The following is a 16,672-nucleotide window of genomic DNA, read 5'->3' on the forward strand; positions in this document are numbered from 1 at the left end:
CTATGCTTTTGTAAACGTAATTCTTGGTTCTAATAGTTTTGGAAGCTACCCTATTACTGTGAATAGTTTTTAACGACATTTACTGAAATTATAAAATATAATCAATCCAAAGAGAGATCATTCGAGTTAACATCCTATTACAAAGTATAGATTGCTATGTTCTATTGCATTGCCCCAATGATGGCTTGCTTAATAAAATACATAGGGAGATATGATCCTTGAAAATATCCTAGCATTTTTAAATAAAATAAGGTTAAAGAGTGTCCGTACCTTTACAAACAACAGCCCTATTGGGATAAGCAAATAAAATAAGAAATTAGAAATTCAAATATTGGCAAGATCACAATAAGATTCTTCATTTGGAGCGGGAGGGGCACAAAATTTATTTTAATTCGAATTCTGAAAGTGTCAAATATTTGGCATCTTTTGAATTTGTTGCTTGGAGCAATTCAAATTTATTGACAGTGAAGCTTAACTTAGGAGGATAAATGTCATGTGGAATTTGAACAAAATCTTCATTTGATCTGAAATTTGTAGCAATTGAGATATGAGGCTCATAATCATCAAACTTATCTGTGTTGAATCCTTTTTCATCGCATGACTTTCTTATTTTCATTCCTAAATCATATAATGATCTGAAATCGCCATCGGGTTGAATGAATAAAACATTTGGTCTGGTATTGCTTCCTAATGTTCCTGGTTTACCGAGGGATATTTCAAACACTGAATAGTTATTGGCAATTTTTTGTAGAATTTCTTGAATTTCAGGTATTCTGGACTTTTCAACCTTTCCTAAGAAATGTAATGTGATATGAAAGTCATCATCTTGTCTGTATTCTTTGAACTGATTATTCTTTTTAATATTATCGCGAAATTCACAAAGTTGATTTCTAACTTCTGGAGGAACTCTAATGCCAACACATAAGCAAATCTCGGTTGGATCTATTTCTTTGGTTTTGCAATTTGCCATAGAATTAACAATATTTGTAAGATTATCAACTTTAATTTCTAGATTTGATAATTTTTGATGAATTGATTCAATTGATGAAATCAAGTTATCTAATTTATTGTAAGGGATAGATAATTGATCAGGCAAAGGGTATTTGTTTGTATCCATTTTAATAAATCAAAATTTTTGGCAAAATTTTGATGCGATTCTTTTCAATTAAAAAATAAAATTTAGACTATAAATTTTGCTTGAATACTCGACGATGAGTTTTTCAATAGGCGCCACAATTTGTGTGTCTTGTATGAATATGATCGAACCGGGCTGAGGTAAAAAAATGCCAAATATATTATTATTTCTAAATCTTTATAAAATTAACTATCAAACAAAATAACTATAAATATGAACACACTAAATCTGTTTGGAATATAGAAATGAACACAACTTTTTTCTAAATTAAAATAATTTTGATGAACAACGGTGATTCGAGCCTTGCCATTTCCAATGTATTGTGTGGCAAGACCATCTTTCATTACAGGGTTTGCAAAGATATATCCTGAGTAATGATCAGGCTGATTTGTGTGTTTTTGATTATTTAATTGGTAATCTTTCGAAATAGCATTGCAATCTTTGTAACCTGATATAAAAGATGATCCACCTGATCCCGATCCAACAATATTTGTAACTTCGGTACCAGCACCTCCACCGTAGTAACCTCCACCACCACCAGCCCCATATACAGTATTTTCTGGGCTTGCACCAATCCCAAAAGATCCATTAATTGTATCACTAGGATTAAGATAACTTTTCATACAAGAAATTCCACCTAAAATATTTGATGCTCCAATTGAATTTGTAAGTGTATATGGGCTGGGGGCATTCTGATGTTGCAAGCCTCCATATCCATTTATTGCTCCTGCATGGCCACCTTGTAAAAATGTGTAATAATACAATGACCCGGCACCCCCTGCAGAAACGATGATTCTCGATTTCAAAGAGTTTAAATCGCTCCATTCACCAGGAGTTATTCTCATATCACTCGCGCCACCTCCTGATCCTGAAAAGGACACTGCTGGAGATTCATAAGTACCTCTTCCACCGCCATTAAAGGTAGTAGACCCATTGCATTTCCCTTGCTGGCCGAGATAAATATAAAAAATGGATTTTTTAGGGAGCGGAAGGAATCCTGATGCATAGGCACCATAGCCACCCAATTCTGGATAGCTATCAGAGTATCCTCCTGATGCACCCCATAATTCTATAAAATATAATCCTGGTTTAAATTCAATTTTATATGGATTGCACTTGTTAGTCTCTTGACTACATGGGTATTTTAATGTGACATTTTGCTTTTGAAAATCGGCATATTGGTTATCTACTGGGAGATTTTGTAATGTAACTGTTAATGATTGATTTGCTATATTCATAAGATGTGAAATATAAGGAAATTAGAATTTCTTTGGTATAAAAACGAAGCTTAATATGATCTGGTTTGCAAATATTTCGTTTTCTAAAAAAATGGATGTGAAATTAAGTATTTTTAATGCGGGGTATCTTCAAATAGGGCGTAATGTGAATTTTATTGGATGGTAATAAAGTAGCTAAAGAGGATATTTTGAAACCTGCGGAATAACGTTGCAACATTTAAAAAATATGATCTTAATAGCAATTACTCTTCATTTTTAGTGATAAAGTGTAAGTGTTATTGCTTATTTCTGCATCATTATGAGTGGATGTTGAGAATTTAACTAAATGATTTTAAAACTCTATGAATTTTGAAAGAAATTGTAGAAAAATCAATTATATATTAAAAATTAATAATATTTATGATATTTATATTTTGGAGAAAATCATAAAAATCTTAGATTTTGATAAATTTAACAAATTTTTCTTATTTTTTCAAATCAAAAGTTTGGAAATGAAAAAAATTTGGAAAATTCCAGATTGATTTTGGTGATATTCTGAGATGGAACAGATCAAATTTCATGAAACATATACTTTTAATTAAGTAAATTATGGTATAAATGAGAAATTGCCTAATATTGAATTAAAAATTCAAGTAAAAAAGAGAAAAATACAATACAAAAACTATTTACAAATATCAATATATACAAATATAATATTATCAATAATCAAATGGGTCCAAAGGAACACGCGCAGTATCATTTACCTTTTGATGATGTTCTCTAGCAATTTCTAATAATCGCTTTATCTCTTCTTCAGCACGATCAGGGTCAAATGAAGATCCAACTGCATCAGCTAATAAAAATCCATATTTCTTCAAATCCAGCGAATTTTCCCTCATAAACTCCAATTCCTTCTTATTTTGGACATTTTCGCTTTTAATACGTATAAGTTCACCTTCAATTCTTACGCATTCCCTATGTTCGCGTGAAGCGTTGTCTGTATCACAGCAACATTTACAATTCTTTGGCGTGATCTTATATTTCTTATCCATATTATAAGTAAATATTGTATTATTTAACTCTCTGTTCTTTGCTGATAGTCTATCGTTTTCTTCTCTGAGATTTGAAATAATTGCGTTTAATCTTTGTTCTTCGTAGGATGTTGTTGATGATTTCTGAGATAATTCTTCGTATTTCTTTTCTAACTGTGCATATTTTTCTGTTTCATGCGATAGTTGTTCTGCTAATTCTTTAGCCATTTGAGTGTATTTATTTACGTTTTGGTTGGCAGTGGTAGTTTGTATATTAAATGATTCCTCTTTTTGTTTAGATATATCAAGAAGCTTATTTAGTTTCTTATTCTGTTCTAATGAATCAATAAGTTGCTTATTGACAGTGGAAAGTGTATTTTTAAGTTCGATATTATCATTCTGCACCTTATTAAATAGTTCTTTTTGATGGTTTGCTCTATCAATATATTGTTGTGCCGTTGAAGATAATTCTGAAACTTTGGATTGAAGAGATTCAATAGTTTTGTTGAGCTCAAATTCTTTATTATTAGATATTAATTTATTAATTTGATTTGAAAGACTAGTATTTTGAGCGCGTAAGTCGATAATGATATTTTGCAATTCTTCTACTTTAGATGAAGTACTTGTTTCACTCTTAACCTTCGACTTTAAGTCTATAATCATTTTTTCTTTAATATCTAATTGATTTTTCAGATCAATTATTAAAGTTTGTAACTCGTTAACTTTTGATGGAGAGGCTTTCGCTTGCAATTTCGATTTCATTTCAATGATAGTCTTTTCTTTGATTTCTATTTGCTGTTTAAGTTCAATTTGAATCTTGGAAAATTCTTGAATTTGAATTTGGTAATGTTCTTTTGTCTTTGTGAGCCTAGAAAGTAGCTTGTTAATCTTGTCTTGCATTAATGCTGCATTCTTTTCGTATTCAATAAGTGATAAAGCTAGATTAGAATTCTTTTTTCTTTCTTTCTCTAAAACAGACTGAGAATTCTCAAATAACGCACGCATTTCACTAGCGTTATATTTAGAATAGTCTAGCATCTTCTCATTTGCTAAACGAACTGCGATACTAGACATTTTCAAATTTATTATTTTATTTTTTCTGACATTTTGTAAAGTTCGATTTTGACAGAAACAAAAATGTTGAAATTTTCATTCTCGTTTCCAGGGAAAGTTATTCTTTTTGGAGAACACGCAGTGGTTTATGGCGAAGCTGCTGTCGCTTCTGCTATTTCCAGAAGAATGTTCGCTAGTGGGAAAATTTATCCATCAAATAAATCCTTTGTTAACGTGACATTTGAAGATAAAGTCATCAGCTATGATCCATTCGATAACGTACACAAGGATAATCGCACAACTTACTATATGATCCGCTCTGCTTTTGATGGATTAGTTCCGAAAAATTATCAACTGGATATTAATATCATTCAAGACTTCCCAACTGGTGGACTCGGATCTTCTGCATCATTGTGCGCATGTATGGCCGCTATAGCTTCCAAAATCAGTAATGGAAATTTAAGTCACGACTTTATCTTCCAAAGAACCAAAGAATTAGAGAAATTCTACCATGGAAATCCATCAGGAATTGATCCAGCTACAGTTGTATACGGAGGAGGCATCAAAATGGAAAATCGAACATTAAAACAAGTAAAATTACCAGAAGTACCTCTTCTTATTGTTGGAACCAACCGCGAACGCAATACAAAAGCAGCAGTATCTCACGTCAAAGACTTATTGACCCAATATCCCAAAGTTTTCAAACCATTAATTAAATCAATGGGCGATATTACGAATTCTTTCTTAGAATCGAAAGATTCTGACAAGAAACAAGTAATGCATGACCTCTTCTACCCAGCGCACTGCTTATTGTCCAGTTTTGGCTTGAGTTGCCATGAGTCAGAAGACATTGTGAAAATTGCAGTCAACAATGCTCTTTCTGCAAAAATCTCTGGCGCAGGAATGGGAGGAATCATGCTTGTGACTGGCCCAGACGTAGAAAAGAAGGCTTCATTGTTTTCTAAATATAATGTTGTCGCTGCAAGCATTGGTGCCGAGGGCATGAGAGAAGAACCTATAAATTTTGAATAAAATCTTTCTTTCCTTTATTTTTTAAAAGTTTTCTTGAAGATCTATTACTTCATTACTACTGGTGGATAAAACCTAATATTTTTATAATAATAATGCTGTATTCTGAATATATAGGATACCCGAAATAAGTTGTAGACAACGAAAAAAAGCTGTAGACATCTTTATACAGAGGGTTTGGATATCGACTTTTACGAGAGAATATGTTTCCCATATTGACAAGAACATACTGATTAGATATTCTGAGATATTCTCCAATTTTGGGTGATATTAGAGAATTTTGATATAATATATTGTAGTAGAATAAAGAATTAAGTCTATACACCTATTGTAGCATAATAAATATATCAAAATCCAATTTGAGATGTGAATTTTTAATCAAAAATTGAAAGTTGATGAAAATAAGAAAAATTGCTTTATTAGAAATTAATAATATGCTTTAATAAGGAATTAAGGAAATTCAAAAAATAGCCGTTGAGAGGTAAATCTTAAGGATGCACTTATTACAGTATAACATGGTCTTCTATTATGTTGTTTGAGGGTGCTCTCACCAATTTCTGACATGCTATTAAAAAATCAATATATCTTTATTTTAATGGCAGAAAACTATAGCAGACATATTAGGTACTATATACTGATTTATATTTACTTTCTCCTGACCAAAAATATTAAATTTTGACCTTAGAATATTGGGATAGAAAGCTTGCGTGTCAAAAAAATTGAGAGAATGTCAGAAAGTGACAAGTGCACCCTTAAGGCTGATTCGACTAAACAAATATATAATGACGCATATTGTCATATAGTTGAATTAAAGTCAGAAAGTGGCATAATTCTTCGTATTGCAATATCAAACTTCTAAGATTAAACTCGAAGTCGTCTATGAGTGAGCAAAGGCTGTATATTATAGCCTGTTTCATTTGGATGGATTCGAGATGTAGTTGGATATTGTGTTTCGCAAATATATGATGAAAAGTGAGAAATATTCTGAATTGAATATTCTGATTGAATATTAATTGGTGTAAAGGCTCCTTTTGTTTTATTAATTTTGTCACAGAATGAATCTTTAATTGTAATATGAAATCCTTCATATACATAAAATTCTTGACCTTTTCCTTCGTTTCCAAGAATTGAACAGTTTTCAATAAGAGCAAATGCTGATTGAAAAATGAATGTTTTAGAATCATCTTTTTTGTGATAATTTTTCAAAACATTACAAAATTTAAAATTATAATTAGGATTGGAACCAGAACCAACTAAATATATAATTGTACCTGCTGATGTTGTGTTATAAATTGATGAAAAAGTAATGTTAATTTCGTTAGTTCGAGTACTTATATATATTCCTGAGTGAGATTCTGCTTTACAGAAACTTGTGTTGATTGATTTAACTTCAATCTTTCCTTTATCAAGATAATTTGTATATTGTTTTTCTAAATATCCACATTCATAAAATGAACTTTCATAAATATAATTTTTATTATTTGAACCTTTAGTTTCAACATATGAATGATGTCCTCCTTGACTTGATTTAGTTTTGTAACTACATGTTCGGTATTGGACAATGGAGCTATCACAATAAAAGCGGATAGATGCACCTTTTGTATTACTACTACTGCAATCATTAAATGAACAATCAGAATTAAGAAATTGTTTCAAATTGTTGGTATCATAAAAAAAAAGACACTGTTAGTTGTTATATGAAAAAAGATACAGTTGTAGATGAAGCATTCGCCAGCTGCTGATTTTGTATTAACATTTTGTCCGCTAATAAGTTCGAATTTTGATGTTTCTTCGTAAAATTTATTCCATACTTCGTCAGAATTTTGATCTAAGTGAAAATTATTCCTTGATATTTTGAGAAAATTTAGATAGAGGCGCATTGAAAAGTGGAATACAGGTGTGAAGATGTATAAAAAATAAAACCTTAAATTGGAAATTTGTGAAGGCATCAGAAAATGGCAATAACATAATTAATATTGGTTTTATCACATATTTAATAACCTAATAGTACTGTTTTATATCCAGTTGGCTCTTTATTTTATTTAGTCAATGAATTTTCTGATATTCGGATTAATCGGATATCTCTATCCTTATTTTGAAGAACCAAATGTTGATTACATATGCGATGCTAATTACACTCAAGTGCTAAATGAGCACAGAAATTCATTTGTTTTCATTAAATCTAAAATCTGCTCACATTGCAAAGAATTTTATCCTAATTTCCAATTGCTCGCCAAGCAAAATCCACACAAATGCAAATTCTACATTGTTGACTACGAAAATTGCAAACAAACAGTTCGCTATTTTAATGTTTCAGGAACTCCCGAATTAATTCTTCCAAGATACGGAAAATATGCAAAATGCATCAACAGAGATATAAAAGGACCACTGCTCGAGTGCATGAACGAAAAATTCACCCCAGCAGGAAAATTAATCGATACATACACAGAATTTATAGATCTTCTCAATGCAAACAAAAGTTTCTTCATTGCAAACCATCGACTTTCAAAGGAAGAACAACGAGAAGCTGATGAATTTTCTTTGGATTATCGATTTTATTCAATTGTTTCATGGGATATTCTTCATCAAGCTCTTCCACAATACAAACCAAAGGCAAACTTATTATATTACCGTGCTGAAGATCGTCAATTCCTTGAAGTTTCTACTAAAATTGAAAGAAATTTAATTTCCGAATTCCTTTCTAAGAACAAAAATCCGAAATACATGAGGTATTCGCCAGAAATCGTTAACGAGGTATTTGTTAATGGTGCAAATGTCGTAATGGTTAAATTTGATAAATCATATGAAGAATTTACAAACGATGACTTAAGAATCCTCGAAAACATTGGAAGTGCAGGTGTAAAGACTACATATTTCACCTCAATAACAGGTACAGTCTTTGATGATGTTGTTCAACCACCTTCTGATGCTCCAACACCAGTTATCGCCGTTATTGCTGTAAGTGCAGATCCAGAACCTAAACGATGGATAAGAAGAACCGACCAAATTCCTTCAGAATTCATAAAAGAAGTAATTAGTGGAAAAATCCCTGCGTATGTTAAATCAGAAGAATTACCAACAGATAATGATGGACCAATTAAGCGGATTGTTGGGTTAAATTATGAAAAAGAAGTCGGAAATTCCGAAAAACCGTTCGTATTACTGATTTACACTAGCGACAACTACGTAACATCTGTCTTGATGGATAAACTGGTCGATGCTGAGGCTGAAATTGGTAATTCGGCTTTGTTTGGAACAGTTGATTACAGTAAAAACGCAATTCCTTTGGATGTTAAAGAAAAAACACCCATCGTTGCTATTATTCGCAGAGAAAAGGCCATTTACTACACAAAAGAAGAGAAATCTGATCTTATTACGTGGATCAAATCTAATCTCTCAAATGACGAGCTTTAAAAGTATGACATAGCACAAGCGATCCCAATAAGTGTATTTAAAACGGAAAATAATATTGCATTTATAAATTTTTGTTAGAGTAGTAGGATATGATGGGTTTTGTGACTTTTTTGTAAACGTAAGAATTCATACAATATCGAGCGATTTTGTATCATTTTTTTTAACATATGAAGTAAAAAATGTATGATTCTTACGGTTTTTATTCTTACGTTTTTGAATAAATCAAGATTTAAAAAATTTTCAAAATTGTAAGACATTTACACTCAGCCCATACATAATGAAATAAAAAATAATTTTTTTTTAAAAATAAATCATTAAAAAATTAACATTAATTTTAAAATAATATATTTCATCTTTTATAAAAGAAGCTATATATAGATGATGTCAGATATTCCGCGATTAATTAAACATTGTTTAAATCCTGAATGGAATCAATGGAGTCATAAACGAGTAAAATAAACTTTAAAAATTCATGTCTTACGAAAAATTAAAACTTAGTTATGTTTATTATTTTATTTTTTTATTTTGTATGAAATGAGCGTCAAAACTAACAACGTTAAAAAATTAGGATTCACAAACGAGGAAATAAAGGATATATTAGATGAGATGTGTTATGAAGTTAATAAATATTATTTAAGAAATTGTAAAAAATTCGCGGAGTTATTAAATGATTTAGATTATGATGGAAAAATGAATAAAGATGATGTTATAAATTTCTTATATCCCACATCTGAAGAAGAAAAACCTAAAGAACCTGATGTTTTCCCTGAATATTATGAAGAACGGATTAAAGATGATGAATACAGTGAAATTGAAAGACTGAAAAAAATAAGAGATGAAATAGATGAAAAAATTAAGGAATTAAGAGAAGTTGAAAAATATAATGAAAATGAAGTAGAGGGTTTAATGAATATCCCAGCTTCAGAATCAGAAGTACAGAAATCTCATGAAGAAAGATATAAAAATTATGTCTCAGAATCAACACAAAATTTATTAGATGGTGAAATAGACGAAACACTTTCAGAAGAAGGTACTAAATTTATTCGTAAACATAAGTTACAATTTATTGATAATGAAGAATACCCCTGTATCCTACTTTCACCACCTTTAGATTCCGAAAAATTCAAAAAAGCTCTTAAAAACGTGACATATGCAACTAATACGATTAAGAAAGAAGATCATGATATTTACACAAATTATTATTTAAATAAATGCACAGGTGTTGATAAAGTTTTTGATTTATTAGATAAAATATCAAAAGAAACCATTGGAACCTATAAAATTTTGTGTGATTGTGGTTTCATTATTGAAGATACTAATAATGTTTCATATGAAAGAACAGCACCGAAGGAAGACGAAGTTGAAAGGTCTATACCATTCGTTATTAAGAACATAAAAGATATGAAAACTTATAAACATTATATTTATTCATTTATTTCAGAAAAAATGGAAGCAACCCATAAAACATCTTCTCATCATTTTATAGCTATTCATACATTCCTTTTCAAAGTTGTGAAATTAAATAAGACAGGAATTAGATTTAATGTATCAGGGTACGCATTCTTGAGTAAATTAAAATGTATTCGTCACGTCGCGGATGATAAAAATTTATGTGTTCTTAATTCATTTTATGGGCTTTAAAAAATAAACTTTATTTTTATTTATTTTTTAATTTTTTATTCTTACATAAATGAACAAAAACGGAACAGCTAAAATGAATGATAATCAAATTAGAGCAGAAGGTAGAAGGTTATTTAAACACTTCTATAACATTCCTGATGGTGTTAATCCTAAAACTCGTAGAAGCTATTTAAATGAAGCAATAGATGCATATGAGGGGTTTGACATTTCATCAGAAAGTGAGAGATTAGCGAGAATGTTAAATGTTAATATTGATTTCTATTATTGTGATCCTCAACCAGAAGACGTGGACATAAATAAGGTAGACTTTCCATTAGTGGAATCAATAATGATAGATCCAGAATTTGAAACAGTAAATATTTTATTAACACAGAGTCCATGTGGAAAACTTCACGCTGACAGAATAACAGACGTTGAAGCACTCACCGGCTATAAAGTTTGTCCATATTGTAAAGAAGAAGTTTATTCTATCCGTGATGACCCAGAAAGGAAAAACCAAAGAAGATTTTTAAAGCATTGTGAGAAATGTAAAGAAAATAATGGAAGATTAATTCAAGACGTTCAGTTGCAAAAGACACAGCAACCATATGCACCACACATTATGAAACAGAAGATATATCAGTGGTTATTAGCTCACAATTTGCAGAAATATTATAAACCGACAAGATATTATATTACTTTTGACTTTGAAACATTAGAGACTAAAGAAGAATTACAACTTTCTGAGTGTGCAACTTTGAACGCTTACTTAAAACCATTCATGGTATCATCAACGGTTAAATTAAATGATAAAACGTATACGAGGAATTTTTGCTTAACTTCGAGTGATTCTTTTATTTCTGATTGGAATGAGTTTTTATTTTCAACCTGTTCATTAGTTGCTAAATCAAATATTGAACAATATGAAGAATTATTGAAGCCGCAAACGGTGGGGACTTTGTCTCATACATTAAATGAAAAACAGAAGGAAGCATTTAAAGAACTTCTAGATGAGGAATTCAATAAAGTGAATATCATAGGTTTTAATTCGGGAAAGTTTGATTTAAATTTAATTCTTCATGATTTAAACACTGCAAAATGGAAAATAAAATCAATGCTGGGTTCATCTTCACAATTTAAGCAAATCATCTTAAAGAAAACAAACGTTCCATATGAATTGAGATTTATTGACATCAGAAATTATATAGCGGGTGGGACATTAGACCAATTCACTCAAGATTTCGGAAACAATAAATCACGTGTTAAATCCTTTTTCCCTTATCAATTCATCACGTGGGAAAATTACGAAGAAGAATTATATAAAGAGGAACCATTCACGAAAGATTCATTTTATTCAGCATTAACTCAAGAAACTATATCAGATAGTGATTATCAAATATATCTCAATGATGCTAAAAATTTTAAGAATAGATTAGAATATTTTATTCATTATTGCAATAAAGATGTTGAAATTATGATTGACCCAATCGATAAAATTATTGAAGAAACATTTGTTTATAAAATTGACACGCTTCATAATCTTTCTTTATCATCGAATGCTTCAATGATTCGTTACGCTTTAGCATATAAAGACTTTAATCCTAATGAAAAATATCCCGAGGAAGAGATAGAATCAAGTTTTGAATTAACGAAAAAGTATTGGAAATATAAAATTGAATCATATAAGAAACAAAATGAAAAAGCAGAAAGGGATACTAAAAATAATGTTTCAATGGATGATTTTCAATACTATCACGATTTAATCTTTCATCTAAATGCAAAATGTGTGGTAAAGCGTTTACATATGCAAATAAACCAACATTGGATAGAATCGATAATGAAAAACCACATACCAAAGAAAATTGTCAGTTAATGTGTTGTTATTGCAATGTCGTAAAATCAAATAAAGATGAAGATGTTCAACGTTTAAGAATCAATTTAAGAAATTATGCATTAAAAAATAATTTACCAATGACTTTCGATTCAGTTGAAGCTTATCACATTCTCCGTAATGGAATTACTGGTGGTCTATCAAATGTTCAACATAGAGTAAATCTTAAAGGAATCACGCACATTAATAAACTTTCATATAGTCCAGAAACTAAAACTGTATCAAATGAGGACACTTCCAACATTATGACTCATTTCGTTGGTGTTGATTTTAATTCATTATATCCTTCATCATTTTCATCTAATCCTCATGATTTCATTCAATATACTGACCATAAAATGTATATGCCGGGAAGATTGAATGGTGTTATCATTTGTGATACAGCAACAAAGAAAGCAAAAGCACTGGGAATTATTAGAAAGAAAAATACTTTATTCGTGGCTGAAGTAAAGGGTCACATTGATGAAAAATACATTAATGATTACATAAACTTTTTACCAATAATAAGAAACTTAGATATTATCACAGATGAAAAAACAATTGGCAGTTTTATGTATAATTACATGAAATCAAACAATCTACCAGTTGACCAGAAACAGAGGAAATTAACTCAGTTAGCATCAACACACAACCAATATCAACCATTTTCTTCTTATTATCTTTGGTATCTAATAGACAGATTTCATTTTATCATCGATGATATTCAATCAATTTTAACATTTACTAAAAACACTTGTTTTAATGAATTTGCGAACGAATTTATGAACGAAAGACAAAAGGCTGAATTAGAAGGAAATAAAGGAAAAAGTTTATTTTGCAAGATTTCGCTTAATGGATCATATGGTTACGATGCAATGAATACGCAAAATTACGCAAAGACTAAAATAATGAATGCACAGAAGGCACGCGTTGCATGTATGTCAAATAAGTTTAAAAACATAAGAGAAATAGGAGAGGATACGTATCAAGTGATGCTCAAAGATAGATTTTATAGATGTGATACATGTTTACAAGAGGCATTCTTCACTTTAGATAATGCTAAATACTGGTATTTGGTTTTCATTTATGATTTTATGTATAAATGCTTGAATGTTAATCGTTTTCATTTCATTGAAGGTGATACTGATTCATCTTATTGGGCTATTGCTGGCGATCCAAATCTTCCTAACACTCAAGCATTTCAAGCAATTGTTACCGATAAACAATTTTATGATAAAAACATTTTCAAATTCGCACTATTTGATTTCTTCTGTTTTGATGAGAAATTTAAACCTAAATTAAAGAATAAAGCTGAAGAAAAAGCACATGAGAAGAAGATATTGGGTTTAGCAATTGAGAAACAAGGTGATAACATGGTTGCTTTATGCCCTAAGTGTTATACATCATTCAACGGTTCAATTGATGGAAGTGATTTTAAAAAGATTGCACAAAAAATGAAAGGTGTTAGTTTACGACAAAATAAACAATTAACACCTAAAAATTATTTGGATATAATAAATGATAAACTGATATTTGATGGTCAGAATATTAATTTACAACTTAAAAACGGGTCAATGACTCGCTTAACAATCGGTAAGACTGCATTAACAGGAGCACACACTAAGGCTGTATGTTGTGAAAATGGATGTTGTATGCCATTTATTTAATACAATTTAAAAACGTAGGGGTTGAGTCATGAATTTAAAATTTTATTTTTAATAAAATGCCACAGAAGAGACAAAAGGAACCGTTAATGATGTGATTCAATATGTAAATAATGGTTTTGATACTATGATTCAAAGAGGTGGGCACCCTTAAACATTTATTTTATTTTTTATAAATGGATAACGTAGATTTAGAAATTTTAATTGATGATTTATATAATTTATCAAAATTTTCTTAATTATTATGAATTAAAAATCATATCTCAAAAACATAATAAACAAATAACAGGTGATGATATGGATTATTATTATCCGTATTATAAAAATGAAATTTTGAAATATCATGATAAAATAATTTCTAAAATTAAAGACAAAATTAAAAAATAATGAATATACAAAGGGAAAACTAAATCACAACTTAAACAATTGAAAGATTTCAAAAATAAAGTATTAAACAGAAGAAGATATTGATGAATTATAGAAATTATATAATCCTGAGCCGCAAAGCCAAAGGAACAAAAGCCAAAGAAGAAAAAGCCGAAACAACACCAAAAGAGAAAGTAGCAAATGTTCAACAGCTAAAGGTGCAAAACGCCCAGGTCCTTCAGACCATAAATGATGCACAAGCTTTAATTTATGATTCATTAGTTTAAACCATATTCAGCCCGACTTTTAAATGAAGATCAACTTTTGGAATTCATCCTTCAACATAAACTCGAAGGGGAAAGTATATCAAATCTTTATATACAGCATATTTAAAACAAATGAATAGAATACATCAGAATTAATGAAGGGAAGAATGAAATCCAAAACTTCATCATCCAAAATCAAAGCAGATAAAATTAAATCACTTGCAATACCAAAAACCTCCAACGGTAGTACCTCCTCTTCAGTTAATTCTTCATCATTCACTTTATTATACTCCATTTCAAACATTAAAGAAGCAAAAAGATTTTAAAAAGGATTTCAAAATATTAATAAACCAACTGACCCAAAAATTCAACCGTTAAAGGAAAAATTTAGTCGCCCTTCATTTGCACCATATCCATATTCATACGAAAATAGATCATCTGGAATATTCAAAAGGAAACGTTACTTATTTATTTGCCATTAACATTAATACTAGATATTTATATTGCATTCCGGTGAAAGGGAAAACAGAACAGGAACAAGAAGAGCTATTCAATACTTACTAGATCATGAAAGAGTAGATAATATAAGGGGTGATGGTGATAAAGGATTTCAGGCAGCTATGATTCATTATTTCCACAAATTAATTTTTACTTCTCATCCTCTCCATATACGTTTCATAATAAAATAGTTGATGCGGTAATGAGAACTCTTAGAGATGCGTTAGGGGTTAACGGTCAGATATACTGGATGGAAATCATGACTCCATCATACAGCAGTTAGTATATTATTACAATAATACATGGCATAGAACTATAAACATGAAACAGTGGAAATGAAAAAATGATATTTCAAAAGAATGGGAATATATTAGAAAGCAAATGGAAAGGTTGAATGATGTTAAACGTGAACAAATTAATTCAGGGCTCATGAATTTAAACAAGGGGATAAAGTTTTGATTCATCTCGATTATGGAAAACTGATAAATCAATGACAAAAAGAAGACGAAGATTTGACACAATAGCTGAATTTGTTAGATATTTAACGGTAATGTATTAGTTGAAGTTGCAATAAATTAATAGAAATTCCAATTTATTTTATTACTCCATTATATTTTAAATAATATTTAATTTTTTTATTTCGTAAGAAATGAGTGACAACAAAGCGGCCAAGAGTCCAGACAATGAATAAAAAAGAAACTAAACAGAATTAAATCAAAAATATGCTATTACAAAAAGAAGCCGCAATGCGGTGGGCTGAAAACGATAAAGAGAGGAAAGAAATAATCGAAAAATTAGAAACTACCGTTCAATCCTTAAACTGAGTGAAGCAAAAATAAAAAGAATTTAATAGAATAAATAAATTGATTGGAAGAGATGAATTTAATAAAGATGAATTTTTAACTCAATCCAAATTTAATTTTTTATTCCTCATCTTCTTTCCATCATCACTGCATAACCACATCTTCTCGGTTTTCGTGGTTTGTTGTTTTTAATTAGTTCTTGCATCATTTTTATCATTTCCTCCCTTGTTATGATTCGTGGTAAATTTTGAGCTTGTGGGGTATCCATTTATATAAAAATAAAATTTTGTTATCAGTTATTTCATCGTAAATGTTTTGTCATGATTTCATCGTAAATGTTTTGTCATGACTTCATCGTAAATGTTTTGTCATGATTTCATCGTAAATGTTTTGTCATGACTTCATCGTAAATGTTTTGTCATGATTTCATCGTAAACACTTTGTCATGATTTCATCGTAAATGTTTTGTCATGACTTCATCGTAAATGTTTTGTCATGATTTCATCGTAAATGTTTTGTCATGATTTCATCGTAAATGTTTTGTCATGATTTCATCGTAAATGTTTTGTCATGATTTCATCGTAAATGTTTTGTGAATGTCTTACAAACACGTATGAATATCTTATGCGGTGGGAAGCCAGATGGAAATAAATTTACGTCAAATATGCAATTTATAAAAACCTATGTCGACAGGCTATGTAGCACA

General features: G+C 30.0%; 6 protein-coding genes and 1 pseudogene across 7 annotated transcripts, besides 4 other annotated features; 4 read left to right on the forward strand and 3 right to left on the reverse strand.

The window, feature by feature from the left end:
* Positions 1-382: 382 nt before the first annotated feature.
* Positions 383-1,117, reverse strand: TVAGG3_0305070 (RNA 2',3'-cyclic phosphodiesterase family; the record flags this gene model as incomplete). Its single annotated transcript, XM_001325611.1, has 1 exon — positions 383-1,117. The coding sequence occupies one exon, from the start codon at positions 1,115-1,117 to the stop codon at positions 383-385; it is 735 nt and encodes a 244-aa protein (XP_001325646.1).
* A 203-nt stretch (positions 1,118-1,320) lies between these two features.
* Positions 1,321-2,581, reverse strand: TVAGG3_0305080 (glycine-rich protein family; the record flags this gene model as incomplete). Its single annotated transcript, XM_001325612.2, has 1 exon — positions 1,321-2,373. One exon carries the CDS (start codon positions 2,371-2,373, stop codon positions 1,321-1,323), a length of 1,053 nt encoding a protein of 350 aa, XP_001325647.1.
* Positions 2,582-3,071: 490 nt separating this feature from the next.
* On the reverse strand, positions 3,072-4,457 carry TVAGG3_0305090 (uncharacterized protein; the record flags this gene model as incomplete). Its single annotated transcript, XM_001325613.1, has 1 exon — positions 3,072-4,457. The coding sequence occupies one exon, from the start codon at positions 4,455-4,457 to the stop codon at positions 3,072-3,074; it is 1,386 nt and encodes a 461-aa protein (XP_001325648.1).
* A 52-nt stretch (positions 4,458-4,509) lies between these two features.
* Positions 4,510-5,471, forward strand: TVAGG3_0305100 (mevalonate kinase protein; the record flags this gene model as incomplete). The annotated part of the gene is made up of 1 exon (XM_001325614.1): positions 4,521-5,468. The coding sequence occupies one exon, from the start codon at positions 4,521-4,523 to the stop codon at positions 5,466-5,468; it is 948 nt and encodes a 315-aa protein (XP_001325649.1).
* A 717-nt stretch (positions 5,472-6,188) lies between these two features.
* Positions 6,189-6,221: a mobile genetic element.
* Positions 6,189-6,221: a terminal%2Cinverted (terminal inverted repeat of tvBac_53III transposon ID:TVAGG3_0305110).
* A 1,293-nt stretch (positions 6,222-7,514) lies between these two features.
* TVAGG3_0305120 (intramolecular oxidoreductase activity, transposing S-S bonds) lies at positions 7,515-8,879 on the forward strand (the record flags this gene model as incomplete). Its single annotated transcript, XM_001325615.1, has 1 exon — positions 7,515-8,879. One exon carries the CDS (start codon positions 7,515-7,517, stop codon positions 8,877-8,879), a length of 1,365 nt encoding a protein of 454 aa, XP_001325650.1.
* Positions 8,880-9,322: 443 nt separating this feature from the next.
* Positions 9,323-9,840: a mobile genetic element.
* Positions 9,841-10,569: 729 nt separating this feature from the next.
* TVAGG3_0305140 (DNA/RNA polymerase superfamily) lies at positions 10,570-12,170 on the forward strand (the record flags this gene model as incomplete). Its single annotated transcript, XM_051229644.1, has 1 exon — positions 10,570-12,170. A coding segment is annotated over one exon (1,601 nt), but the record flags the coding sequence as incomplete, so codon positions are not given.
* A 61-nt stretch (positions 12,171-12,231) lies between these two features.
* TVAGG3_0305150 lies at positions 12,232-14,036 on the forward strand (annotated as a pseudogene). Its single transcript has one exon. A coding segment is annotated over exon 1 (1,805 nt).
* A 2,518-nt stretch (positions 14,037-16,554) lies between these two features.
* Positions 16,555-16,672: part of a mobile genetic element that runs on past the window's edge.

Source organism: Trichomonas vaginalis, chromosome V, assembly GCF_026262505.1.
Source record: "Trichomonas vaginalis G3 chromosome V, whole genome shotgun sequence".
Classification (NCBI taxonomy): domain Eukaryota; phylum Parabasalia; order Trichomonadida; family Trichomonadidae; genus Trichomonas; species Trichomonas vaginalis.